The 27,564-nt window shown below is 40.2% G+C and overlaps 2 protein-coding genes across 14 annotated transcripts in view; one reads left to right on the forward strand and one right to left on the reverse strand.

Annotated features, from left to right (window-relative positions):
* The window catches only part of GIGYF2 (GRB10 interacting GYF protein 2), an 88,687-nt gene that overhangs the window by 40,061 nt on the left and 21,062 nt on the right, over positions 1–27,564 (reverse strand). For all 13 annotated transcript variants that reach the window (XM_084846804.1, XM_084846794.1, XM_084846803.1 and 10 more), the window contains exons 3-7: positions 18,668–18,797; positions 15,916–16,011; positions 10,577–10,685; positions 8,304–8,415; positions 7,268–7,308 (exon numbers count right to left, since the gene is read on the reverse strand). In XM_084846804.1, the coding sequence (XP_084702930.1) occupies positions 7,268–7,308; positions 8,304–8,415; positions 10,577–10,685; positions 15,916–16,011; positions 18,668–18,797 (488 nt within the window). The remainder of the gene's footprint in view (positions 1–7,267; positions 7,309–8,303; positions 8,416–10,576; positions 10,686–15,915; positions 16,012–18,667; positions 18,798–27,564) is intronic.
* Positions 874–3,787, forward strand: KCNJ13 (potassium inwardly rectifying channel subfamily J member 13). The gene is made up of 2 exons (XM_084846808.1): positions 874–1,351; positions 2,314–3,787. The coding sequence occupies exons 1-2, from the start codon at positions 874–876 to the stop codon at positions 2,931–2,933; spliced, it is 1,098 nt and encodes a 365-aa protein (XP_084702934.1). The 3' UTR covers positions 2,934–3,787.

Genomic DNA, 27,564 nt, shown 5'->3' on the forward strand with positions numbered 1-27,564 from the left:
GGGGAGGGGGATATATTCAATACTTACAGCTCCCATAAGGTGTTGTGAAAACCAGGCTCCATCATTACAAACTAGATATGAAAAACAGGGTATAAAAGAAACTGCACTCACTCCAGCTGTCCCTTTAGCAAATTTGGTATCAAGTCAGATTTTTTTCCTCAGGACGTCCTTGCAGTTTATATAATTGCATAATATTTTCCGTATTATTCTCTATCCCCTTTTTAATGCAGCTTTACATCAGCAGTGGCCTGAGTATGTTCAGCAGAAGAGGCTATATCCCAGGTACCACAATTCTAGACAATAAAATATCATGGTTGGTAGCAGTAAAAATTAAGGTAGAAACCCCCACAAAAGTTTATAAGGAGGAGAATTTCACGAAATAAGTGTGATGTGACAGTTTTGAGATTGCCACCAAAGGAATTATATACAGAACAGCATTTATAATATTCGTAATAGCTCTGATGGAGTGCTTTGCTTAAATATTAAACACATGTCTGTTAAAGTAAAAAAAATCCAAAAAACTTCTGAGTTCCATAAAATTCAATTTGCAATACTCCTTTTAATAAACCATTAGACTTAGAAGTAAACTGATAAATTAAAATACAAACATTTGGCTTACATTTCTAAATTATATACAAGTCTGAAAAAGTCATCTGACATTTAGGGTTCTTTTAGGTAATTGTTATTGTACCATGAAAGCAGTCATAAAATGGGCTCTCCAAAGTTAACTTCCTCAGAACTGCATATTTTAAGACTCCCTTGGCTAGCTGCAGGTGGCATCTGGTCCACTGCCAGTGTGTCAGAATATCTGATCATCATCTGTACTACAAATAAACAAGCATCCAACAGTATTTTACTTTTCATTTTCAGAAGATGAGGACGGAAGTGACAGAAGGCAACAACACCAAACCTAGTGCTCCTCTCCTGGCCCAACGGTACCCAAGAATGGTCACTAAAGATGGGCACAGCACACTCCAGATGGACGGTGCCCAAGGGAAAGGCCTTGCATATCTAAAAGATGCTTGGGGAATCCTAATGGATATGCGCTGGAGATGGATGATGCTGGTATTTTCTGCTTCCTTTGTCCTCCACTGGCTTGTCTTTGCAGTGCTCTGGTATCTACTAGCTGAAATGAATGGAGATCTGGAGATTGATCATGATTCCCCGCCTGAAAACCATACAATTTGTGTAAAGTACATCACTAGTTTTACAGCTGCTTTTTCCTTTTCACTGGAGACACAGCTCACTATTGGTTACGGCACAATGTTCCCAAGTGGAGACTGTCCAAGTGCAATTGCTCTACTTGCTATACAAATGGTACTGGGTCTGATGCTGGAGGCCTTCATCACAGGTAATTAGATCTTATCTCATAAGTACTTTAAATGGTATGGTTCAGATAAAAACTGTGTCAAGAAATTAGAGAAGGGGAGCAAAGATAGGGTTATGCCGATCTGAACATTCTGAAAAATATAGTTATTTTCAGAACACCTTGACAAGGATGTATTTCCATTTTTACAGAATGAGATGAATAACAAAGATTTGTACTAAATATCTCATTGTGTGTATGGCACAGCTGATGTGTGATGATTCAGTTCTTCCCAAATAAGTGTTTTAGTTTTCGTTCCTATGTTATTTCAATGTGTACAATTAGCAGTCTTAGATCTTTGTACAAATTTCTAAAGATGTGCCCACATACACAAATGATTGAAAATTAGCAATATGATTCTAAGCAGCTTTACCTGGAAAGTAAGCCCTACTTAGTTGAATGGGACATTTCCCTATAAATATGCTTAGGACTGCAGCCTAAGGCTTGTTTCACTGACAAGGTATCAATAAATATTGGAGGGCTTTAGAACCCTGGTATGTTTTATTTATAATCATTTTACAAGGGCTAATAAACAGAAAAAATAAAGTTTTATATCATTATAATTTTATTTTACTACATAACAAAATGAAGTTCATTAAAAAATAAACCTTCTCAGAGATGGCATAGAACAGCATTAGGTTGAAATGCTAAATTTCAGAGCAGAGAATGCAGGCCTTATGCTCCTCAAAACAAATGTCAGTATTAAAGTTAATGGAAATAGTAGCAAATATTTTAAATCAACAACTGATTTTTTTTAAAAAAAATTGACCATAAACAGTATTTTGTGGTTCAGATAATTAATGTGATGGGTCTGAATGCTAACAATAGGATTGTGATCCTAATATGGAGCCACTTCTTTAATTGTGCTTGGTTTCCATCTACTATAAATGGCACCAGGAAATCACACTTACATGCATGATCTATATTTAAATTCTCTTTTTATTTAGGTGCATTTGTAGCAAAAATTGCCCGTCCAAAGAACAGAGCTCTCTCCATCCGGTTTACTTATTCTGCGGTAGTGACACACAGAGAAGGAAAGCCATACTTAATGTTCCAAGTGGCCAATACTCGCCCAAGCCCACTCACCAGTGTTCGAATTTCTGCAGTTCTTTATGAAGAACAGGAAAATGGTCAGTTACACCAAACTAGTGTGGATTTCCATCTGGACAGCATCACTTCTGAAGAGTGCCCATTCTTTATTTTTCCCTTGACCTATTACCATTCTATAACTCCATCAAGCCCTCTGGCCATTCTCTTACAAAGAGAGGCTCATCATCATTTTGAGCTAGTAGTTTTCCTTTCAGCCACACAAGAGGGCACAGGAGAAACGTGCCAGAGGAGGACATCATATCTCCCATCAGAGATCATATTACATCACCATTTTGCCTCCATGTTGGTTCGAGGTGCCAAAGGGGAATATCAGATCAAGATGGACAATTTTGACAAGACAATCCCAGAACTTCCAGCAGCAGACTCCAAAAGTTCAAAGAGGACTGACATGGAGATCCGCATCAATGGACAGCACATTGATAGCTTCCAGATCTGCGAGACTCGTCTGACTGAATAGACTTTGAATGTGGAGTCACTCTTTTTTTTTAAAGAATTGGATTAGACTATCATGTCAATGTCTTAATTTTCCTCCCCATTTTCATATGCTTTTTTGATGCTGTTCTCTAATACCTTTGACTTCAGAACAGTGTGCAGAATAAAGAGCATAATATCCATGTAACTGGATGAATCACTGGATTAACTGCACAAAAACAGAGTCAGGGACAAGAACCACTGCACAAATTCTGGGAAAACAGAAGTGCTACCTGCTGAATTCACTAGACTATGTTTAAAACTGCACTGACCCTGAAACAAGAGACTCTTAGACTTGGACAGCTCGTCAAAAGTCTAACTAAATGATATGAGGGTAAATACTGTGGCAAAATGGACAAAACTATAGTAAATTGTGTCAACTAAAAAGAATTTTCGCTTGAAAAGCCCAAGATCCCTCAGATTCATTGAATCAGCCCTCTCTTGCTTTACGGTAATAACAGAATATGCTGATGTCTAAACATGCTATGAAGAATGTTGCTAGTATTTTCTGTGGCAATGAAATTGCAATCCTGCTGTGCTTGTTTATTAAGGAAAATCACAAGCATTTGCTGAAGCTTTTTGTTCCAGCAGCTAAGAACAAGTTCAACATCCTTAGGCAGTTTTCTGATGAAAGTGTATGACAAGAATCTTTACATGTATTAGACTAATATTCTGTATCGGGACTTATTTTCATACTTAGAAACATGCATCAGGAATCTATCAATCTCTATTCATAATTATGCTGTCAAGGATAATCAACACCTCATGTATCTGCCTTGTTGCAAGTCAAAACCTGAATATTGTCATCAGAAAGATCCACTGCTTCCTGCATTTATTGCAGCTTCTCTGCAAAATAACTACTCAGTTCATACAATACAGAGATAAACAAACAACATTGGACTCTATAAAATAATTGTAGAAACAAAATCTAATTATGAAACTTTGAACTTAGGCTCTGTATGTATGCCAAGTATGAATCATGATTATTACCAGAACAGATTACCAGAACTGGTGGTGGTTCTTAAAAAAAAAAAAATTAAAATGAACAAGAGTTTTTAAAATGGCCCAAAGGGCCACCTTTATGGCTTCTCAACACTGTTTCATCTAGAGAGATGAAGAACTACTCTGTATTCAAAACCAAGAAAAACTAGAGTATAATCAAAACCACAAACTACTTTTATGTTAAAGGATAATTTAAAGGCTCTTCCCAGAATACATGGCATGGGTATCAATATTTTTATTTTCAAATGGCCATTTAGATACTGACTTGTAGTTATGAACAGCCTGACCTTTAGCTCTTGAACTTGGATAAACGTATTTATATGTATATACTAGTGTTGATATTGAGTTTTGTTACCAAATCACAGAGTATTTTCTAAGAAACCATCTCTCACTTCCCCAAATCTATGGTTATGTACCTAACAGATAAGATTTGTATGCTGTGGTCAGCTGAGAATATGGTGGGGTTCTGGAAAATCAGCTGGTCACAATGGTGTCGACTGCCAACTCACAGCTGCTAAAAGGTCTTAAGGCAACTAAAACAACCAGAATTTTACTTATGTTACTAATGTTGATGTTCTATGTGAGCCACTACTAGAGTAGTCAGCATATACTTGGATGGGAGGAAGTGCCTTTTGGAACTGAACATAAGAGAGTAGGGAGTCATGACAACCTATGGGTTAGAAATAGCTTATATCTGGAACATAGCCACACTATAGCACTAGACCCTTGTGTTCTCTTACAGGGTTTTGGAAATATTTATTCCCTTATCTTTGCTGAGTCTTTAATCTTTTCACTCACAGTGTACTGTAATAATGGCTTAGCCCAATGCAGAGACCAAATAGCAATAGCAATCACCACTTTGGATTAATATACATTAAATTTTATTTGTACTCACTTTATTCTTTGTCAATCATGGTCACTTTAAAGATGTCGTTCCCTTTTACAGCATTATCACTCTCATAAAGCATACAATTTTAACCTATGTGCCAAAATTCCCGCCTATGATCTATCCCACTTCTCTAGTATTTGTTTGAATTTTAGTGGATGTTTCCACTGTTTAGTATATCCAATACGTACAATGAAACTAATGCAAAATTTCAATCAAGATGTGAATAGTTCACTCAGGATGTGACATGCTTTCACCCCCTTCTATGTGAAAAGGTATGTGCAGTGAAATTACATTTGGTTTTTTGCTACTTTAGTTTTTTTTTTATTTAGGTATCAATTTGCAGAGGCAAATTATTCTTGCAATCCAGAAGTAGATATCTGAGGTATTGTACAGACCAGTTTTTCCCTACTATTCTAAAGATTCAGAAACAGAAAGGTACATGTATTTAAAGCAAAATACATGTTGCAAGATATACAACTGGGCTAGACAACTTTAGCACTGAGGGCTATACTGGAAATATGCCAATAGCAACAGGTATTTATTCAACACACTGTTGTTACTTAAAGAACAGGAGTTCAAGATTAATTATAATATGTGGTGTAGTGGATAGATTATTATGTCTGTACATGGGAGATGCTGGTTCAAATCCCTAGTCAGCCTTCAAACTCCATTGGGTTGGCTTTGGCTGTCAGAATTTAGAAGATTAGCCTGCCTTACAGGATTGTTGTGAGGAAAAATTAGAAAAGGCATTGTATGCACTGAATTGTATTATACAAATAATACAAATAATTTTAGACTCTCAACTACTAACTCAGAACTACATAGTATAAATGCTAAAAGTGCCTCCAGGAAACCAAAAGATTTAAAGCTATGGAGGACTGAAAGCCAAAGTCATAAAACAAAAATAGAACAGCAAACAAAATAATTTAGATGCTTTAAAGGCGACTCAGAGGGCATTAAAACATGATTTATACCATTTTCAAGCACTGATCGCCATAGAAATCTGGCAGTGTTACAAAACTCAGGGTTTATGTTCGGGAAAAAATCTCCTTATAGAGAAGGGCAAGCTGCAGTTATGCACTCAAATCCTATTGACTTTCAGAAGGAGTGGGTGCTTAGTTGCTATTGGCACCTTCAACATCCCTCAGAAAAACCTAAGGCTTTGCTCTTCTCCCCACTACCTGAGAAGCCTCTTCACCAAAATCCTGAGGGACGTCCGGAAGCATACACCAATACAGAAGGACTCACAGAAAGAACCCTGTACAGAAAGGGCGAGGTAGAAACATTTCCTCCAAATTCCGTTTTGGGGGGCGGGTGGGGCAGAGGGAGAACTGGAACATTAGAAATTATACCAGGAAGCAGCAACGTATACAACATGCATATGGGGAGCACACTGCACAGTTATCTTGCAGCAGACAACCTGATCCATTCCAAGTCACAAGTTATATGCAGTTAGGGGTGGGGGTGAGAGGAGAGATAATGTGCTAACTGAACAAAACACAACAAAGCCATTCAGACTCTTAGAAAATTCTTTAAAAATGTAATCTTGTGTTACATTCCAAAAAAGCCCTACGCTAATTATACTGAAAGCAACTTATTCAAGAAGCACAACTCTTTCATGGAGGACTGAGATACTTGACATAACCCAACACTTGCTTTGGTTGTATGGTTAATCCAATGCACATGGCAGCTTACTGCACACAGCAAAGTATCTGATGGCTGGCTGGCATGAATTTTAGCACACAATTTGGTAAGTAATTTTTATTTCCATTTACCTAGCTACAGATTAAAAAATGGCTGTGTGCCAGGACAGTCCAATGGCTGCTTTGTAGCATGACCAGCTCTAATGGGTGTAGGATTCACTATGTAACTGGGCCAAAACTGGATCATAAAAAAGTCTGCTGCTTTCAAGAAGGTACATATTATGAGAAAAGAACACAAAAGCTTTTAGGCTGCTAAAAAAAGGAAATAATTCAGGATTGTACTTTAAAATAATGATAATGTAACTATCAATAAACTAACAGTGCACCTATTCCAGAAATCTCAGTAGTCAAGCTTAAAAAGACTGACTGTCTTGTTTAATTGATTATATGTAAGATGCTCTGGGAGCCTTTTTGGCTGAAGAGTGGCATAAAAATACTTCAAATAAATAAATAAGATCAATTTCAAAATCAGAATATACTGAATATGGGTTGTCTTCAGAAACATAGTTTGAGACTTTAATCTGGTCAGCCTCCCAAAAACTGCCTCTCATTTCCTGTAGGCCAGGCTGTATTTCATTTCTCTAAAGTATAGTTTATATACTTAAAAAAACACTTTTTGCTACACATACCTCAGATACATCATTAATAATTTAAGATTCATGTAACAAAATACAGACTGTTATACCCAAGCAGCTTTTTTATGGAAAGCAACAACAACCTGCATACCTGGTTCTTTTCGACCTGGCTTTTCAAACCGCCTGTCCCCCCTAAAAAGACAAAAAGCAAATTTACAAATGCATTTAGAAACATTTCAAAGGATAAAATCTTCATTGTTCAAAATTTAGAAGGAAGACTGCTTCAGTAATACAGGTCCATCATACTGAAATAAGGTGCTTTTATTAATTTATTTTAGTTATTTACTTCAATTTACTTCATTCTGGACAGTAAATACATATAAATCTACATATCAGAACAGATACAAAAACCACTCAGAAGTTGGACCTGTAAAATCATGAGCACTATTGATGCATTTCAACTATTTATTGCCCTAATGATCCAGTATTTAGTCACACTACACAGTGTTTTTTAATATTAATTGTTATTGTTAACACATTCACTCTATTTAGTCCATAATAATGCACAAGGAAGATTTTTTTTAAAAAAAATGTATTTTAAAATCTGAGCACTCTTCTGATATACCAAAGTAAGTTGTTATCAAAATATAAGCAGCATGAAAGGAAATCCTGACTAACTAATATTTGCCTGGTGCAAAAATATACCTATTTCGGGAAAAAGCATCAAGAAGGATGAATTTCTCCTTAACAAATCTCAATTGTTTTTCCTTATATTATTTGGATCAATTTATTTCAACCCATTAGCAAACAGTTAGTTCTTTTAGGCCAGGATCCAAATTGCTGCTTAAGCTCATTGAAGAGGCTGTGCCAGCCCAACGTAATTTCACTTTTTTTCTTTGAACCATGCCATATCACAAACTGCCTTTGAAATGTACATCATCTCAGGGTGATGTACATAAAACTACATAAAACAAATCACAATAAAATACAATATACCTGTTCTATACACAGGTTCAAAACCTGCTGGTCACATTCGCTTGTTGTTTTAGATATACGCCTCGAAATACAAGCTGTGACAAGATCATCTAAAAGCATGAATTTTAAAGCAGAGCCAAGATTCTACCAACACAGGCAATTAGCTCCACAACAGATGTAAACCATTTTAACATATACGCCTTTGAAATTACCTTTCCTCCCAGCTCTGTGATCTGTGCATTTCTCTGCCCCCTCCTCGGCCAAATCCACCCTCCACATCATCAAAACTTCTTTGGTAGAAACCACTTTCTCCTCGGCCTCGGCCTGAAAGACGAAATTGGATTATTATCTTATAACCTTCATAAATTTCCTTTGGAATCAGTATGACAATAGGTAATTCTTGCACTTTGCCAAAACTGAACTGAATTTTTTTTATTCAAAGGAGGTTTGTAGGAAGGCAAATAAGAAACTGCAATCTGATCCATTCTTCATAAAGCACAGGTTTACAGACTACATCAGCCTTGTAAATAAGCCCACAAAAGTTACCAGCCTGCAAAAAAAAAAAAAAAAAGGAGTTGGCAGGGAGCTCTGGCTCTTCTCCAGCAGCCCACTGCATTACTATGAACAGGAGGAGATGGGTTTCCCTCCTCTGGCAGCCTGCTTGGTTTCTATGGTTGGTACAGAGGAGGTAGAGAGCACTGTGACCCTTCTCTGTCAGCCTGCTCACTTGACTGTGTGCAATTTCTTGTTATCTCTGCTATCAGGCAAGTGATTAAGGTTGGCCAACATAAGGGATAGGCAACTGCTGGTTGATGGGGGGAATTTAACCCACAGAGAGCCAGTTGTTGGCCCAGGGATGGTTCTGAGAGCGCTCCTGGTATTTGTTCCATCATGACTGTCCATTTTATTTTTATTAAAAAGTTCACCATATTACATCCCCTCTTCCCCAACTGTCCCGTCATCTCAAATGATAATTATTAAAGAAAAGGCAATGAAAGAAAACAAAACATTGTAAAACCAACAACCTAAATATTGCAATGACCTATTCTTCTCCATCTCCCTTGTATACCATTTATTATTCCACTATATACTAAGGAACAACTTCCTAGTCAAGTTTTTGCTAGCAGAGCTTGGTATTAGTTAATTTAAATAAAGACAGCACGAAATAATTATGTGTGTAGTTGCTCAGCAACCACCCATGCAACCCTTATCGCTCTCAAGTTGTCCCCATTTCCCCCACTACCTCAACTGTGTTACTTCTCTTAAAGTGGTAGTACGAACTGTGCAGGAGTATCATCTACAACTCTACCACAATGTAAGCAACCTCAATGGTGCTGAGCAGCACAGGGTATATGGTCCACTGCCAACACCAGGTACTAAATTGCAAGCTACTGCTCAACTGTAAAAAGATTTCAATATCAAATACACACACTTAGGAAATTTTACTTTTCATACTAAAATACTACAAAACAAAATTGCTCGTATTTGGCAAAAGTAGTAAAAGAATGCCTGCAAAGGTTGAAAACTCAAAGATTTCCACCAATGTGATATTTAAGTGTTAACACTGCTAAATTTTACTGAATATTATTTCTTCTTCACATCTAACAATTTCTTTCAGGAGGGTCACTGCTAAAAAACAGTGAAAAATGACAGAAGCATGTTTCCATAGAAAGCTATAAACCCCTCCTTCATCAATAAGGGTATCATTTAAATAATTATATTCAATGGCAAACATTTCTATCTAGTATAAAACTAAGTCACAAGTTCAGGAATATATGTATGCCCAAAAGCAAGAACAATTCTTACCTTCTATGCTGCAGCATGCAGTAACACGAGGAACAGGCGTCTCCATAGTCAGTCCTGTGCAGACTGGTAACTGAATAGAACTATTTTTGCCATGTTTCTTGTAGGTTGTTGGGCAAGTGTCCTATTAATTTTGTAGCTTGGCTTATTTTGAGACCCAATATTGCAGAGGAGGTTTAAGATGACTGTCCTGGCTACTGGGGCAGAAATTGCTCATTTCTCCTTCTTTGCCATCTGCAGATAGCTTATATCTTCTACTTATTTATACACCATCCCCCTATCCTATTTTTTAGGATAACATTTCTTATCTCAGATCCTACCATAAAAGCCACTTCAGTTCATCTTCTATTACTAAAGCTATGAATACTGGTTGAACATTAGTAAAAGAGAACTTGGGAAGTATGTGTATACAGAAACATTCTTATTTACCTTTCAGTACTGCAGCCCTCATCTTCTCTGATACTAGGACCCAACTCTATAACTCTCCTACGTGTTTTTTTACCAGTGCTTTGGGGTAGGTTCTCTCTCTTTTTGGCTTATATTTATTATTTGTAACTTTTATTCTTCCAAAGAGAGAAAATCATGGAAGATTATAAACCCCCAACATCTTTGCACGGGGATAAGCAGTTCAATTCCTCTAAAATGTAAAATGATAGTATTTTGTGTTCACAAAACATCTCACCTCGACCTCTAGAGGAACTTCGACCTCGAGGAGCCCCTACCACCGTTCCTCCTCCTCGTCCCATCAATCGTAGGACAGCAGCACTATTTACAGACATGGAGAAATTTCTCTGCCAAAAAAGGGAACAAGTGAGAGAAACTTTTAAAAGATATCATAAAATCAGCCCTATTTTGGTTTCTTCCTAATCTCTAATGTATTATTCTGCAACTGCAAATACTTCCAAGGAGGCTTCTAGTCAAGACTAGAGCAGCTACTGAATTATACCAGTAATGGCTGCTGATGAATAACTTAAATGTCTGAAATGTCCCTTCCATTTTCAAATGATCAAAATGAACTATTTACATATATTTCATTTCTCGAATATGAGTGTTCTAAAAGTTTGGAAGGAGCTTTGGCTCAGTGGTAAGGGTATATACAAAAGGACTCTGTTTCAATTTCCAGTTAAAAAGGGCCTAAGGCAGCAAGACTGGGAAAGAACTCTGCATTAGGCTTGGAGAGCTGTTGCCAGTTGGAATACGCAAGAACTGGGCTAGATGGACTATCAGTCTGACTAAGGCAGCTTCATATGTTCATCATGCTTAGAATTAAGCAATCACTTTGGATACATGTCTGGTGGAGTCCCCACTGTAACTAATAAGCCAGTGTAGTGTAGTGGTGAGAGTGACGGACTGGGAGCCGGGAGATCCGGGTTCTAGTCCCCACTTGGCCATGGAAGCTCACTGGGTGACTTTGGGCCAGTCACAGACTCTCAGCCCAACCTACCTCACAGGGTTGTTGTTGTGAGGATACAACGGTGAGGAGGAGGATAATGTAAGCCGCCTTGAGTTCCTTGCAAGAGGGAGAAAGGCGGGGTATAAATGCAATAAATAAATAAATAAATAAATAATAAAAGGCCATCTAATAATAAATGGGCATTTAATTGCTTGTGCGTGCGTGCGTGTGTGCGTAATTAACCTGGATGTCTTGAAACATAAGCTCCTTTATTTAATCTGAGAAAGAAAAACAATTCTTCCTTGCCTGAAGGGACTTCCATCACATATGTAGACAAAGTGATTGCTTAATCAATCTCCCTTAAGGCAAGAAAGGATTGTTTTAGTTCCTCAAACTAAATAAAATAATTTATGTTTCAAGATATCCAGATTGCTTACACACACAACCAAGCAATCAGATGCCCATTTCTTATTAGAAGGCCTTTTATTAGTTACACTGTTGAGTTGATCAATGTTGAATGACTTCATAACATTTCAGCGTACTTCAAATAATTCTGTAAACCTTAAAACTCTAGCCTGGTTCAGACATAACACTAAACTACACTGTAGTACAACATGAACCAGCCTGCTCCAGCTTTAGGCTTAAGCACTTCCTCTTCTAGTGCACACCAAAGTAGGAGATCAGAAACATTCGCTTCCTGATTTAAAGTAACCACAGTTTGTAATTGCATACAAATCAGGAAATGTGGTTATTTAAATATGGTTTATTGCAATAAGTCAGGATCAGAAATCAGAGTTTGATCTTGGCTTATTCCAATAAACCATAGTAACTAACCACAGTTTGGTGTGGTTCAGACACATAAGCTGTGATTAGTCTAAAAATGGAAATGGATGCTTCCAATTTCCTTGCTGTCAAGCTAGCAGAGGAGAGAGGACAGGGAGTGAGAGAGCCACAGCTCATCCAGCATCAATCATGTAGCACTAAATCAAGGTTTAGCATAGCGATAGGCAACCTGCAGCCCTCATCCTAAATTCAAAAGCCCTCTGCAGATATCACTCAGACCTCCGGCAAGAGTGATGTCTGCCCCCTAGCAGCCCACTGGATGGGAGAAAGAGGGGGGGGGGAGGGAGAAAGCCCAATTACTTTTGTCACCTATTCATCACCCTCTGCTTTTCTGCTGCCACAGTTCTTTTTAAACATTTTTTTTACTGAGGCAAAGATTTCTCCATATTTAAGTAAAATAACAAGTACAATAATAAGAAAGTTTTAAACCAATAATGAAACAACAACAATAAACTTCTGGACTGCTGACAAAGGAACATTAGGGGAAGGGTTCTGGCTGAATATGGAGAAATTTTGAAATGCCCTGCTGAATTCATCCTGTGAAAGTGAATTATTACTCTTTCAGATTCTCTTTCCCATGAGCCATCAACCTATTGCCATTTCCCTGCCTCCTGCATACGTTCCCCTTCAGATTCTTGCTGCTCTGGAAGGAAGGAATTCTGTGATGATGGGGTGGGGATCCTGTGATGAGCAATCCTGAACAGGGATTTGAGCCCAGGTATCCCAAGTTTTTGTCCATTCACTACACCACACAGGTTCTGCAGGAACTGGCAAGCTCTGACTTAGTGCAGTTAATTGGTTTTGCGTGTTGGAAGGCATATTTCTTCTTTCTCCTCATAGAGCTGACTAATGAAAAGGGAAGATGGGAGTTGTTGCTTTTGACACACACTGGCAGCATGCCACACTTATCTGATCTTCCTATCCTCCTTCCATAGCAACAACAATTTCACTGCCCTCAACTGAAAGGGGAAGTAGGGATTGAGGCAGCGCACACATGTGCACACAGTCTTCCTCTTTCAGGAACTGGCACAACAGAGAGTCAGGAGTCCAAGTTGCAGGAAGCAATGCTTATTCTGGAGCACTGCTCTGTCTGTTCACTCCTTGCAAGCCCAACCTCGCTTGGTTCTCACAAGTCTACTGACTTCTCTTGCCTACTCGCCAAATTCCCTCATCTCTCTCCCCCCTCATACTCTGGACTCCCTCATCTCTTTCTTGTTGAGCAGAGGTGAGGAAAGCAGCGGATGAAAGAAGGGAAGGTAGCGCTCACTCCAAAGGGCTGCTCACTCCCTAGCTGCTGTTTGTGTAACATGGGCCCTTCTTTCCTGTGCTGTTCACTGAATCTTCACTGACACAAGAGTAATACACAACCTATGATACCAATATCTACATAGTATAAAACTATTACTACTTAATTCATATAGAGCCCAATCCTAAAAATCCTTACTTGGAAGTAAGTCCCACTGAGTTCAAATGGCCTTACTTTCTAGTAAATATAATTAGAACTGTAAATGAACAGTTGGGCCTGGGAAGCTACATTGTTTCACCGAGAATGTGGGTGATCAGGCCACTCTTGAAGACTTCCTCGGGCCAGATGATTGTAACAACTATTGGCCAGTCGTTAATCTCCCTTTTCTGGACAAGGTGCTTGAGCAGATAGTAGGGCTCTACTCCAGACATTTTCAATCTGGTTTTGATGCAGAAGCTGCCTTGATCACTAGTGGATAACCTATGCAGACAGACTGATGAAGGGGTGGGTTCAGACCCTGCTGCTTTTTCTGGACATCTCAACAGTGTTTCACAGCATAGTATCCTCCTGGGCCATGAGTCCAGGATAAGAGCTGGGGGCATTACACTCTGGTGGTTGTGCTCCTACCTTGTTGGCAGGTTCTAGAAGACGGTACTTGAGGAATTCTACTGTACTTCATGTGGTATGGAGTGTTATAAGGTTCTATTCTTTTCCCTGAGCTATTTAACATCTACACGAATCTACTGGGTAAAGTTGCCTGGAGATTTAGGGTGAGGAGCCATTAGTAAGTGGATGACACTCAACACTTTATTTTTTTCATCAGGTCCAGATGAGGTAGTGGATATACCGAATGAGTGTCTGAATTGGATGAGGCCTAACAAACTGAAGTTCAATACAGACAAGACAGAGGTACCATTGGCAGATGGTTTACCAGATGACAGAAACAGTGTTTAACCTATTCTGGATGGGACTGCACTTCCACTGAAGGAGCAAGTTAGTGGTGCTTTTAGATAAAGCCTTGTCTTTGGATGCTCAAATAGCCACTGATGTTCACGACATCCTTCCCTAGCATTGGCCAGCGCACCAGTTGTGGTCTTCCTTGGAAAGGGATGACCCTGCCACATTTATCCATGTTGTGATTATCTCAGGTTAGGTTACTGTATTGGACATGTCTTTGAAAGGCACTTGAAAACTGCAGCTCATGCAGAACGCTGTAGCAAGATTGTAAAGATGAAATTGCCACATTGACATTTTATACTGGGATTGAAAGAAGTACGACTGTTTCCAGTGCATTTCTGAGATCAACTCCATGTATTGGTTCTGATCAATAAGAACCTAAACAACCTAGCTCCAGGGTATCTGGAAGGCAGTTTCTTCCTATATTAATATGCCCATTCACTGAGATCCATAGAGGTTCAGCTCTGAGTGGCCTGCCTTCAGTCATTAGCTAATGAAAACAGGAGGCAGTATCCTAAGCTGCCCATGTGCCAGTGGAACATACTGCTAGCGCAGCTGGAACTAGTGGTTCCTGAAACAACCTGAAACACTCATTTCCAGAATGGTGCAGATCAACCAAGCGCACACAAGGGAGCTTCACCAACTTCTCCCAATCCAGAAACAAGCATTTCTATTCATTTCTGGGGTTGTTTCAGAACCGCTAGGTCCTGTTGCACTAGCGGTGGGTGCCGCTGGTGCAACAGAACTAGCAGAAGCACAGTGGCATCACAGGACACTGCCCAGGGTCTTTTCAGTTCTGGTGCCCATGTTGATCTCCTTTTGTATCCAGTGGTAAGTATCCGATTCTCATGCACTTCCCCAACTGAATGAGTTTTTACTGCTACTGTTTTTAATATTACTATTGTATATTATTATTATTAATAACAATAACAATATTGAAATTGTAGTTTTCCAATGGTTTTGGATTTTATATTTTTAACTGTGAGCCTCATTAGACAAAATGGAAAAGGCAGGAAATAAATGTGCTAAATAATAAAATAAATATCCTTTTCACAAGTCAGAATATGAGTATAAAAATAATTATATCCTCTTACAAGTCATCCTACTGAGGCTTAATATACTTAAGAAAAACCAAAAAAGACAAAGGGGACTTCTAAGCCTGAAAATCTAATTTCAAATTTGCATTTCTAAGGTTTCAGATAAGTAACTATTAAGTTGAAATGGAGGAAAAACACACACTTCTTAACATATGAGAAATGATATTAAAAACTCCCTGGATCAATTTGTACTCAGAATATCCTTTAAAATTATTTCTTATAACCTGATCCTACAATTTGCTGAACCACAGCAGAAGTATTTAGAATGAAGCATAGCAATATCTATTCCATTTGTACATCACAGAATGTTAAATTGGCATGGCACTAACATCACAACGAAGCAAATGTTTTGTAGCTGCTTGCATCTCTCTCACCCTAGATGATCAATGCGCTATAACATCTGAATATTCTAGCCCTTTCTTTATTTATCAAGTTTAATGCTGGCGGGGGGGGGGGGTCCCATTTTCACTTGTTTAGAAACCAACCTGTTCTTCTTCTGTAAAAGGTACTAGTGCCAAGGGTGGTAGGGGCTCCTCCTGTAGAATGGGAAGAAACTCCTTATCCAGAAGGTCTGACGGTATCTAAAAGAGAGAAGGGGTAGAGCAGGGGAGAAATGAATATCAAAACATTAATAGTTATTTTATATTATGATTATAATTACTGAATTTATATGGCTGCCCATCAACACTTATTCTCTGGGTGACTTATATAGTTTTAAAATAAAATACAAAATAATAATTAAAGAGTAAGAACCAGTAACACGCAGCATTACACTTTCCATTCTTGTGGGGGGGAAAGCAAGTTGCTTTGCAGCTCAAATTGCCAAAAGAAAGCTTACATAGAGAGCTCAGATTTTCTTTGTTTAAAATGCAAGTTGTTTAAGAGGCCTGGGTGAACAAAAAGGTCTTTTCCTGGTGCCATGAAAGACAATAAAGAAAGTGCCAGGCGAGCATCTCTGGGGAAACTATTCCATTACCAGGGATCTGTTATGAACAGTGCTGTTAGTCAGAAATTAATGTATGGAACAAATAATTTTCTTTCTTCTCAAACCTAAACCCTGAAGTCCAGTTTAGAAGATGAAATAGCAACTAGTCTGGATGAACCACCTTTTTTTGATGAATGCAAGAAAAACGAGACAGGGAAAAGTGTTAATATGTAAGGATTAAGATAATGCCATAGAAAACCCAGCAGGAGTACTGCGGAATTGTTGTAGGGAAAAAGAATTCCTAGAGGATCATGGATTTTGAATGATCTGGGAATGTTTCCTCTTAATGGGAAATTTAAAAATAATTTTATATCCTAAATACATTTGGAGGAGTTACTATTTGGAATAGAAAGGAAGACAACTATATCATTTGACTTAATATAAGATACCAGTCAGGAAAATGTGGATAGTAAAATGGGTAGTAGCAGCAACAAATCTGGATGCAGCAATGATGATGGACGCAGTGCCATAAAATTCACAGGAGGTCTTTCTTTTAGAAGAATTAGCCAACACCAGAGGAAACCAGTAAAGAAAAAGTATGAGACATCAGAGAGAAGAAAAAAGAGGAAGTTTCAAAACACCAAGTTGTACTGAATGGCAGAGGTATTTTAATATGTAGTGGCCCATAGTGGTCAGACGCAACTGGGAGAACCATGACTTATCGTCCTTGAGCAGCATGCTAGCGCATGCTGCCTAACTGCTCCCACTTGGCTCCTCCTGCAAGTGAGAGCAGTTAAGCAAACCACAGACCTTCCATTCATAGTTTGCTTATTGTTACATGTGAACCGGAAATTCTGGCTTCTCTCTCCCTAGACATGGAAGAGTCATAATCCAACAACAAACCATTGCTTATGACTCTGCCCTGTTTGGGGAGAGGCAAGCCAGCATCCCTGGTTTGCACATAATGATAAACAAACCACGGACAGAAGAAGGAATTTGCAGGAGGAACCAAGCAGGAGTGATCAGGCAATGTGCTTGATCATGATAAGTGAAGGTTTCCCTAGAACCCTGGCTGATCACTGTGTCCTAATAAGCATAGTGTGCGAAATTTTATAGCAATATAAGAGCATGAAATTTGAATACAGAAAGGGGAGAAACATTCTCACCTTTTCAATAATTTAGAAACATAGTAAACATTGCCCCAGTGCTGACTGAAAAGAACTGAAGCAGCCTTCCCCAACCTGGCATCCTCCAGAAGTGTTGAGACTATAACTCCCAAAATTCCCAACCAGCATGGCCGTTTGCCATTGGCCATACTGGCTAAGAATTATAGGAGCTGCAGTACAACACATTTGGAGGGTGCCAGGCTGGGGAAGGCTGAAGTGAGGGAATAAAACTTTATGTTTTGCAGAGATAAGAGCTTACCCTAATAAGGGACATACTCATAATGATAAATGGCAGTGTATGGAAGTATGAGTTCTTCATCTGTATTAAACATGGTTTGATATTCCTTCAAAAACTCTGTATAATTATAAAAAGCACTTGATATGGCAGTTAAATAGAGATATGGAACTGATGAGTGATATCTCAACAATTTGGTTGAAAGATCTTTAGCTGCTCCAATGAATATCCAATGGTGGTGCAGAACTAATGACGCTGCGCGGGTGTAAACCAACACTAGTGCAACATAATTAGCACTGTTAATGCAAAGAGGGTAGTGGCAATTTGCCACCAAAATTTGGTGCAATGTCATTAGTGCTTGTTAGTGCAAAGGGAAAACGCAGCAATTTGCTGCCAAAATTCAGTGGCACCATCTAATTGCAATGGCAAATCACCATTTTTTCTCTTTGCACTAGCAAGTGCTAATGGTTATGCTAGTGTTGGTTTACACTCACACAATGTCATTAGTGCTAGCACTGCACCACCATGGATGCAACCCATGAAGATACGTGAGATATTATTACCAGCTACTGAAGAAGACCTCAGGGATAAACATATTTGGCATTTTGCATGGATTTTTCTAATTAATCTTTATTCAATCCATTTCAGCTAATGAATATATTTGTGCTGAAGTTCCAAATGATGTGGATGCATTTATATGAATAGTTTGGATTAACTTTCTTTTAAAATTCTTAGTGGTTTAATGGTATACATTTCTGATTTTTAACTGTATGATTTTTTCTTAATTTTCTTTAGCATGTAATTTTTTTGTAATGAGTTATGTGCTCTCTCCTACGTTGTATTAACTTAACACACTTAAAACTGAATGGATTGGCCTACAACCAGATATGACTACTCCTCTCCCTACTTACCTTATTATCTTTCAGAAAAAGTGCTAACATTTCTTCTCTCCCATAACGATAATCTGCTAATTTATACTTTGGCAAAGCTGGAGAGAGAGGAGGAGATGTCACACTCCCACCACTGGACAGAGCTCGCAGCCTACAGGGGGAAAAGAAGGGAAAATGAAGATGACTGGTTATTTTATACATGTATCTGCAAGTCAGGACTATGGACCTACAGACTACAGCAGATGTCAGACAGAAACCTCACAGAAGTAGCTACAAAAAAATATTTTAAAACAGCTTTAGTTAAAAATCAATTTTCACACAAGTCTCTTAAATGCACTGCATATAGTTTTTATGAAAATTCACACACGAGGAGTCAAACAGTAATGATTTGGGGTTTGGTTCCACTGTGAACAAAGTTGTTTGTTCTGGTTCAGGGCGATACAAGTTTGGTAATCACTCCAGCACATTTAAACCGGCCACAATGATATTCACATTATGACTGCAAATTACACATGCGTTAAGGTGATTAGCAACTGTAATATTACAGGCCCAGCAGCAGCAGCCAGCACCCTCAGGCAAATGCTGAATTCCAAGTGCCCCAGAAGGACTATCGTGGCTGACACTCAAACCTATTTAATTTCTTGAGACCTGAGAACTTGAGAAGAGCATCAGGCCACATGGCTGAAGCTTTTGCCCTCTTACTTCATGCAGAATGCCTCCAGGACCCAAGGGCATTCTTGGCAAAGTAAGATGGTGGTGGTTCCAGTCACATGGCCTGGTGCACCTCCCCTTAGTGCCAGGTAGTGCTGAGAAGAGTTGCCACCAGTCTCACCATCCACCATGGCTGCCACCGCCACCTGTTTCGACCGCTGGGTTGTGCTGAAAGGAGCTGCTGGTGCCTGGAAAGCTCACCAGGGCCCCAAAATGATGGTAGGGGAGAAGCGACTGGAGGGCTGCTTGCCCAAGGCCACAGCCCTCTCAGACCTGGCATCAGCCCTGTGATACTGTATCGCACTCTTAAGGTTCTATAGTTACATATACTAGAAAGAAAAGCCTAAAACTTGCAGAGAATGCTGCAACGTAGGAAGAAGAAACACTTGCACGGCCTGGATTCAAATAACTGTGAAACTAGCTATGCCAGCCCAACGGAGCATTAGACCTGCTTGTCCAATTATAGTAGTCTTACAGCAATACTGCATGGCAAATGCCTTCTGGACCTTAAGGGAGTTTCAAAAACATGTTGTTATATGGCATGGAAGTGTCATCTGTTCAAAGTTAAAAAGTCAGCCAGCAGAAACCCCTTGCCTCAGCCTAAGTACTTCTATGGATCCCAGTCAAAGAAGCACTATGTTGAGACTGAATTATTATTTGATATTGAAAAATGTAATATAATGGAAAATGTGAATGGTTAAATATATATTTCCCTATTCTCTGGCTCACTCACTACCTATCTCTAAGTTATCAAATTCTCTCTCTAGTATTTTGTAGCTAACTTCCCTCAGAGTCTGGCCCTGGACACTGAGAAGCTACTGTCCTCTGCACTGGTTGGGACCCTGAAGGCCTAACTACCATACATGAGCCTGTTAGAGAACTCACTGTTTAGTAAAGAACTATGCATACTGACCCTTAGGGTCAAAGGTTAGAGTGAAAAGCTTTCAACAACATCTTTTAAAAGTTACAGAGTCTAGCTGAGCATGCAGGAAGCATTCCAGAGTGCACAGAAATGCTATCCTCTTCCCTTCCTTTGCCAGGCTGTTTACCTTCACAGCCTGCTCTACAGTGGATTGCAGCATTAAAGCAGCAGGCCTCCATCCTGCCTGCTGCTTCCTAACTCTTGAAGAAACCAGAGTATAGAAGCCTGGACAAAATGTATGAAAATTCCCCCATGTATTATGCATTCTTGATTTATTCTGACTGGGGCCTGCACTCATACCATCACTCTTATTTGGAATTGGTTACCTGAATTATTGGGGATGGGATGGGGTGATCTGTTCTGCTTTCAAATAACGGTTCAGGCTTTGGAAAAGTTTAGGTGCAATGTGCTTTTCAATGCAGGGTGCAAGAACATGTATTTTCTAATGTTTTTACCTTAATTTTAATTCCCATAGTGTAACCTAATACAAATAAAACTGATACTTTATTCAGACAATACTCCAAGAAGTGGCTTAGAGAACTGGAAACACAACACAGGCTTTTGTGCCCCCTCTTCTTGCATGGATTCTTTCCTTCATTTTGAAGTTATTTTAACCATAATTTGCCATAATGTCCAAATTGGGCAACTATGATTAGCACATAACATAATGGGCATGAGCATAGTTATCTCAGTGAGAGGGGAAATAGAAGATTGTTAAGACATAAAGGATTGGTTCTCATGATCAAAATAAGTCAGAGCGGCACAATTTCCCACCCCAACAAGCCATGCTGCCCAGGTTCGGATGACATGACAAGCCATTTTATTTATTTTGTGTCCAGATCAAACTTTGCTCTGCCAAAATGTAGCCACCGCCACAGCTTTGTCATTAGCTTGCTGTAGATCATCAATAGTACAAGACTCCGGCAGTAATCGACAAACCATCAGATGCGCTGGGTCTTGTGTTTCTCCACATTCACATAATGTATTGTCGTCAACCAGGAACCCCCACTTAAATAAATTCGTCTTACACCTTGGTACCCCCACCCTCATCCTATTCATTGTCCTCCAAACTATATAAGGGAGAGTACAGATCACCAGATCAGATGACAAGCCATGCCTGGGTGCTGATAATGGAAACCATGCACCACCGTGATTTAAATAAGCCACCATAGCTTACTTATACTGTGACACGTGCTGGGTGGCTTATTTTGATCAGACGAACCAGGTCAAATACAGCTTCATTTACTACCTGGCTCCTGTGGTTTACATTTTGACAAGCCCAGAATTACATACTGCAGCATCTCTGAAAACAAGGTCTTCAGACCTAAGGACACTGTAGGTACTTTTTGTAAATAGAAACCACTGACTAAGGATTTTTGTTTGTTTCCCTGGAAGTGTACACTGTAGTTTAATACATATGTATCTAATTAAGATGAAACTATGTTTTTAAAAGGCAGCTTAACTGAAGTCCAGTATCTGCAGAGACTACGGCTGAATCTACACATAGCAGTTATACCATTAGCATACCATTATCATAACTATTGGTACACATGACACCAATGGTCAGCAATAGTTATGATAACGGTATGATAACGGTATAACTGAAGGGCCGCGGTGGCTTAGTGGTTAAGACGCTGAACTGCAGACTGGAAGGTCGGCAGGACACAGCAGTTCGAGACCCGAGTGCCGCGTGACGGAGTGAGCTCCCGTCTTCAGTCCCAGCTTCTGCCAACCTAGCAGTTCGAAAGCAAGGAATTGCAAGTAGATAAATAGGTACCGCCTCGGCGGGAAAGGTAACAGCGTTCTGTGCACCTCGGTGTTCAGTCATGCCGGCCACATGACCACGGAAGCGTCTTCAGACAGCGCTGGCTCTTCGGCTTAGAAACGGGGATGAGCACCGCACCCTAGAGTCGGACACGACTGGTTGGGGACACCTTTACCTTTACCTTTAACGGTATAACTGCTATGTGTAGATTCAGTCTACCAGATTTTACAAAAACTATAAGTTGGATTAGTCATATTTAAAGCAGACCCAGTGAAATCAGTGGAACTTTGTTAGTTGTGACTATCTTATTATAAGCATCTAGCCTAATCATTACCTTCTGAAGCTCAACCTCCTTACAGATACTCAATAAAAGCTACTGGTAAGTAAAGGAGAACCAGCAAAGTTATTCTGAAATATTACAATAAGTATGAAATGTTAAAATCAAGATACACTCAAAGCTTCTCTCAACTGACTGTTCTGACGTTCTATCCCTATCGCTATTTCTCAGGAGAACTGAAGGCATCTAACAATTATCTCTTATTAGTTTGCTGCCACCCTGTGGCTGCTGTTTTCATTACATTTGGATAAACTTTTACTCATTTATGAGTAACCTTCCACTTTCACATGAACTATCAATCTGACAGAGTAAGTATGATAGAAATTACAGAAGGCATCAAAACAAGAATATCAGAACCTCTAAAGTAATTAATTCCTGTGCCAAAAAATTACTAGCAATTTTAAAATTAAAACAGCTATCCTCAGTTTTAATACCAGATTGCTTTTATTGTCCAGCCCAAAATCATATCCTACAATTCTCTATCAGACAGATAAGAAGTAGATTTTAATGAGATACAATATTTTTGAAACAATGCAGCATATTTGCCTTGGCCCATTAAAAGCTTATTATTTTATACTGATGTGCTAAACAATTGGAGTGCATTTATTGGAATCTTATGCCAGAACTATACTGCACACATAGTTCTTTGTTGTTGTTTGTTGTACTTTGCTGCTGCTGCTACTATTGTTACAGTGCAGCTACTGAAGTTGCAATCTGAAGTGGAAGACAAGCAAAAAAAAAAAAAGGGGGGGGGGAGAAGGACTTCTTAACCCTTTTCCCTTGTGCATTTTCCCACAGAAATTGACTCACACACCCACCCAGCTGCTTTTACCCCTGCTGAGGAAAAGACAGATGTACCTAGATTTCCTTTCCAGAGGGACTAAAAGCAGCATGGGGTGAGCAGGGGCAATTTTCAGTGGGAAATGGTGGAAAGGGTTACACTGCAACGCTCCTCTCCTCTTTTGCCAGACCTCCACTTCAGACTGCAACTACAGCAGCTGCATTATATAAAAATAAAAAGGCATACATATATAAAAGCCTCCATGTACCTGCTCTACCCCTTTCTCCCACCTGCAGCCAATGCCAGAGAGAACAAGGCAGGCGGCTTCCTTGTTTCCAAGTAAAAACAAGCATATTACTACAACGGTGAACGGCCAACAGCAATGGCAGTTTTTTCTCTGATCTTCTTTCCAAGGCAAACCATAGTTCCCTCATACACCAGAGACAGTTTACCATGGGTTTTAAAACCACAGTTACAAGGAAACCTGGTTTGCACTGCTGCACATTTAATGCAAAGCAAATTTAACAGCAAGAAAGGAGGTGGGAATTTGCTCCAGAAAAGGAAGGAAGGAGCATGCATTCTTGATTTTCAAACCACGGTTTGCAGGGAGCCAGCATTACATCTGCACCAGGTCAATATGTTTATTAGTAACAGATGGAACAAAATAGCAGAAGGAAAATATCCTGTTGAACTGCAAAATATTTATCTTCTGGATAACGTGTTGTAAAGTATGCAAGTTTTCCATGATATAAATATTAAAAATACAACTTTTAAAAGTTTATGACATGAACTATACACTATCCCCTCATGAAGATCGTTTACCCAAAGGCAATTCTAATACCAACAGTATTTTTATTGTAATGACTGGCAATCTTTAAATGGATCAACAAAGGTGACCCTTGTCCATTGTGTCCCTGGACACACACTGAATGATGAACATAAGCCTCAAGATGCTTAGTAACTACAGTGCAGTTCCCTTGTAACCAGATATAATATAACAGTGACATGCCTTAACACTCTTTCCACACACAATGTACAAGACAGGAGTAGCATGCTCATCCCACAGAACACTACCCCTATAATGGACAATGTTACAAGAAAGTGACAATGAGCAGCAAAGGGAATATGAATATCTTCTTCTGCACGCAGTATCTCCTGGTAGAAAGGAAGTAACATCTGAGAACTACATCTATACTACAGTGTTCCTTCAACGTTTCTCTCCTTCAGAATCAATGACTTGGTTCCCACACAACAGACCCACAGTTAATAAACTGTGGATTGTTTAGGTCTGTGGGAGAGCATGCAAATGTACTGGCTCTTGACCATTCCCAGTGCACTAAACAACCCAGGGACAAGCATCCCTGGGTTGTTCTCTGAAGTACAAACCCAGAACTCTGGGCTTTTGCAGTGAAACAACCCAGAGTTTGAGCCCATAGTTTGTTCTTGGGTTCAAACTCTGGCCTATTATCCCTCAACAACCCAGATTTCTGGGTTTGCACATCATAGAGAAGTGGGAGAGTGACTGGGAGCCAGCACACTCACTTGCTCCCAAACAATCCATGGTTAACAAGCTGTGGATTGTTTGTTGTATGTGAACCGGGACATTGTATGACTTATTCTAATATGGACTTTCTCACAAAATTAGGGATTTCTTTAACATAGTAAAGGTTGCTTACCTGTAACTGTAGTTCTTTGAGTGATGATCTGTGCATTCACACATGAGTTCTGCATCTGTGTGGAGTCCCATTTTGGGAAACTTCTATAACTGAGGAATTTTGGAGGGAACCCTCTCCTACTGTCACAACACAAATGTCCCTAGCAGGTTCCCACTTATTCCCTCACTTCCTTGAGACTGACACTGTAGCCTCAGAACCAAAATGTATCCTCAGTGCCTACACTGAAATCAAGTATGACACCGAAGAGGAGACAGGGGGTGGGTTGTGTGCACAGATGACCATTCGAAAAACTACAGTTACAGGCAAGGAACCTGTCTTTCTAGCAACTTGGAGTCTCTGTGCATCATACATATGGGTGAGTGGAAAGTTGACTCACTGGAGGCAGGTCAGTAGAACTGTGCACCTAAAGTAGCAAACAGCTCTGGCCTGAACATCCAGCTGATAATGCCTAATAAATGTGAATGGCCTCAACCAGGTTGCAGCATAACACAGATCTGGAGTGGCAACTCCCCTGTTAAATGCGACTGATGTCACCACTGCACAAGTAGAGTGAGCTCAGACTGGGACAGACAGATCGAGACCAGTCACCTCATATGGTAGCTCAATTGTCTTGATGACCCACAAGTGTTGTGTTGAGACCGGGAACCCCTTGTGTGTACCAATGGGATGACTGTTTGAATGACTCACTTTGTTGTTCAGTCGTTCAGTCGTGTCCGACTCTTCGTGACCCCATGGACCATAGCACACCAGGCCTTCCTGTCCTGCGCTCTCTCCCAGAGTGTGCTCAGAATGACTCACTCCTCACCTTATAAAAGGCCAACACCAGACAAACATAGAGGGCATGAAGGGCCGACTCACGTGGAAGAACTATGTCCTGATTTAGATAACACTCTGACACCCCCTTCAGAAAGCAACTGATGTCAGGGCAGGGAACCAGCTGGTCTCTGTGAAAAGTGAGGTAAGGAGGATCCACGCGCAGAGCGCATAGTTTGCTGGAGAGCCATGGTGATGTAATGACAACCAAAAATGCCATTTTCAAAGAAAGAAGGTGAAGATCTACTGTAGCCAGCCATTTGAACAGCTTAGAAGATAGCGCCTGTAAGACGACCGATAAGCTCCAACTCTGTACAGTCTGTCAGACTGGACGAGCTAGGTTCCAAACCCCATGGAGGAATTGCTTCACTTTCAGGGATGGAGAAGCCTTCCATGGGAAGGTGAGAAGGAGAGACAGCAACCAGACAAACTCAGAGTGAAGAAAATTTCAAACCTCTGTCAGATAGCGGCAGCAGGAACTATAGAGCACCTAACAGGGTTAAAGCCTTCAAAGCATGGGAAGGATGAAAAAGCAACCCACTTCCTGGATAGGACTGTCTTGCTGAGAGGTTATGAGCAGCATCAAAGATGTGCTGGATCAGAACAGGGGTATCCTTATCAGTGCCAATCATCAGATCCTCTACGCTGTCATGTGGGTGACAAATTCTGCCTTGCTCCCATGTGAGAAGATGCAACATTGCTAGAAGACAAATATAATCGTCTCTCACTAGGCACAGAAGTGGAGCAAACCAAGGCTGGCGAGGCTACCATGGGGTGATCAAGATGCACTGTGTGCTGTCCGTAGCAGAGGGATGAAGAAAGAGAGGGGGAGAGTCAAAGGTGATGCTTGCTGCCCTCGTCACCCTTGCGGCAACAACTCCTAAACTTGGCTGAGGAGTACTGCTTTCTTGGCAGAGGAGCCTGCTGTCAAAATGTTTGCCCAGAACCTGATTGCTGGTAGGGATACTGCATCGCAGGGGGAATATACCAGCACTGCTGCTTGTATGAAGGGGTCGGTTGGCTTAGCCCCATGCAGCATGCCATATTCTGTGCCTTCTGAACTGAATCCATGGCCTCATCAGTCTTAGAATTGAAAAGACCTTGGCCACCAAACGGTAAGTCCTTGATATGAGGCCGAGCCTCCTGGGATAAGCCTGCAGACCAGGTGTGGTGCCTCAAAGCAACTGCCCCAATGATGACTTTGACACTGCAGTTCACCTGATGTCGAGAGATGTTGTTCTGCTGCCTGGCTAGGCATATAGCATCACCTCAAAACACGCAGGCAAGATTTTTCTTGTTCTTGGGAAGGTGGTTTATGAGGTGGCCAACTTTCTCACAGAGTAAGAATTGATACCCTAATATAGCTGCCTGGTAACTGGACACCTTGATTCCCAAGGTTGCTGAAGAATATAGCCATCTGTCAAGCAAGTCAAGGTGGCAGCCTCCTTGTCCACAGGAGGGGAGTGTCTTTGATTTACCCTGTGCTGCCTCAACAATGATAAAATTTGGGGCAGGGTGAGTCAACAGAAACTCAGCTTTCTTATCCTGAACTTGATACATCTCCTCAAACCATTTAGATGGGGGAGACATAGATGAGGGGGCCTTCCATGATCATTTTATGGCATGGTGCAAAGATAGAAGTGGAATCGCTACCAGCCGAGAGAGCTCGGTATTCACAGCATGGAACACCAGATCCTGGATGGCAGAGACAGGTTGTCGTGTCTTGAATCCTGACAAGTTAGCCATACAAATTACCCGATCTGAGAACTGCCCCAAATCATCTGATGGGGAGACAGCATCCTGAGATCCCACTGCTGCATCCAGAGAGGAAATAGATGGGTGCAGTGAAGACTGTGAAGTTGAGTCCGACTCATATCCATTGATCCCCTAAAATGGGGAGGCCCCGGGAGGGT

Source organism: Heloderma suspectum, chromosome 3 (assembly GCF_057233095.1).
Source record: "Heloderma suspectum isolate Gila_16-S chromosome 3, 16-S_ref, whole genome shotgun sequence".
In the NCBI taxonomy this organism is placed as follows: domain Eukaryota; kingdom Metazoa; phylum Chordata; class Lepidosauria; order Squamata; family Helodermatidae; genus Heloderma; species Heloderma suspectum.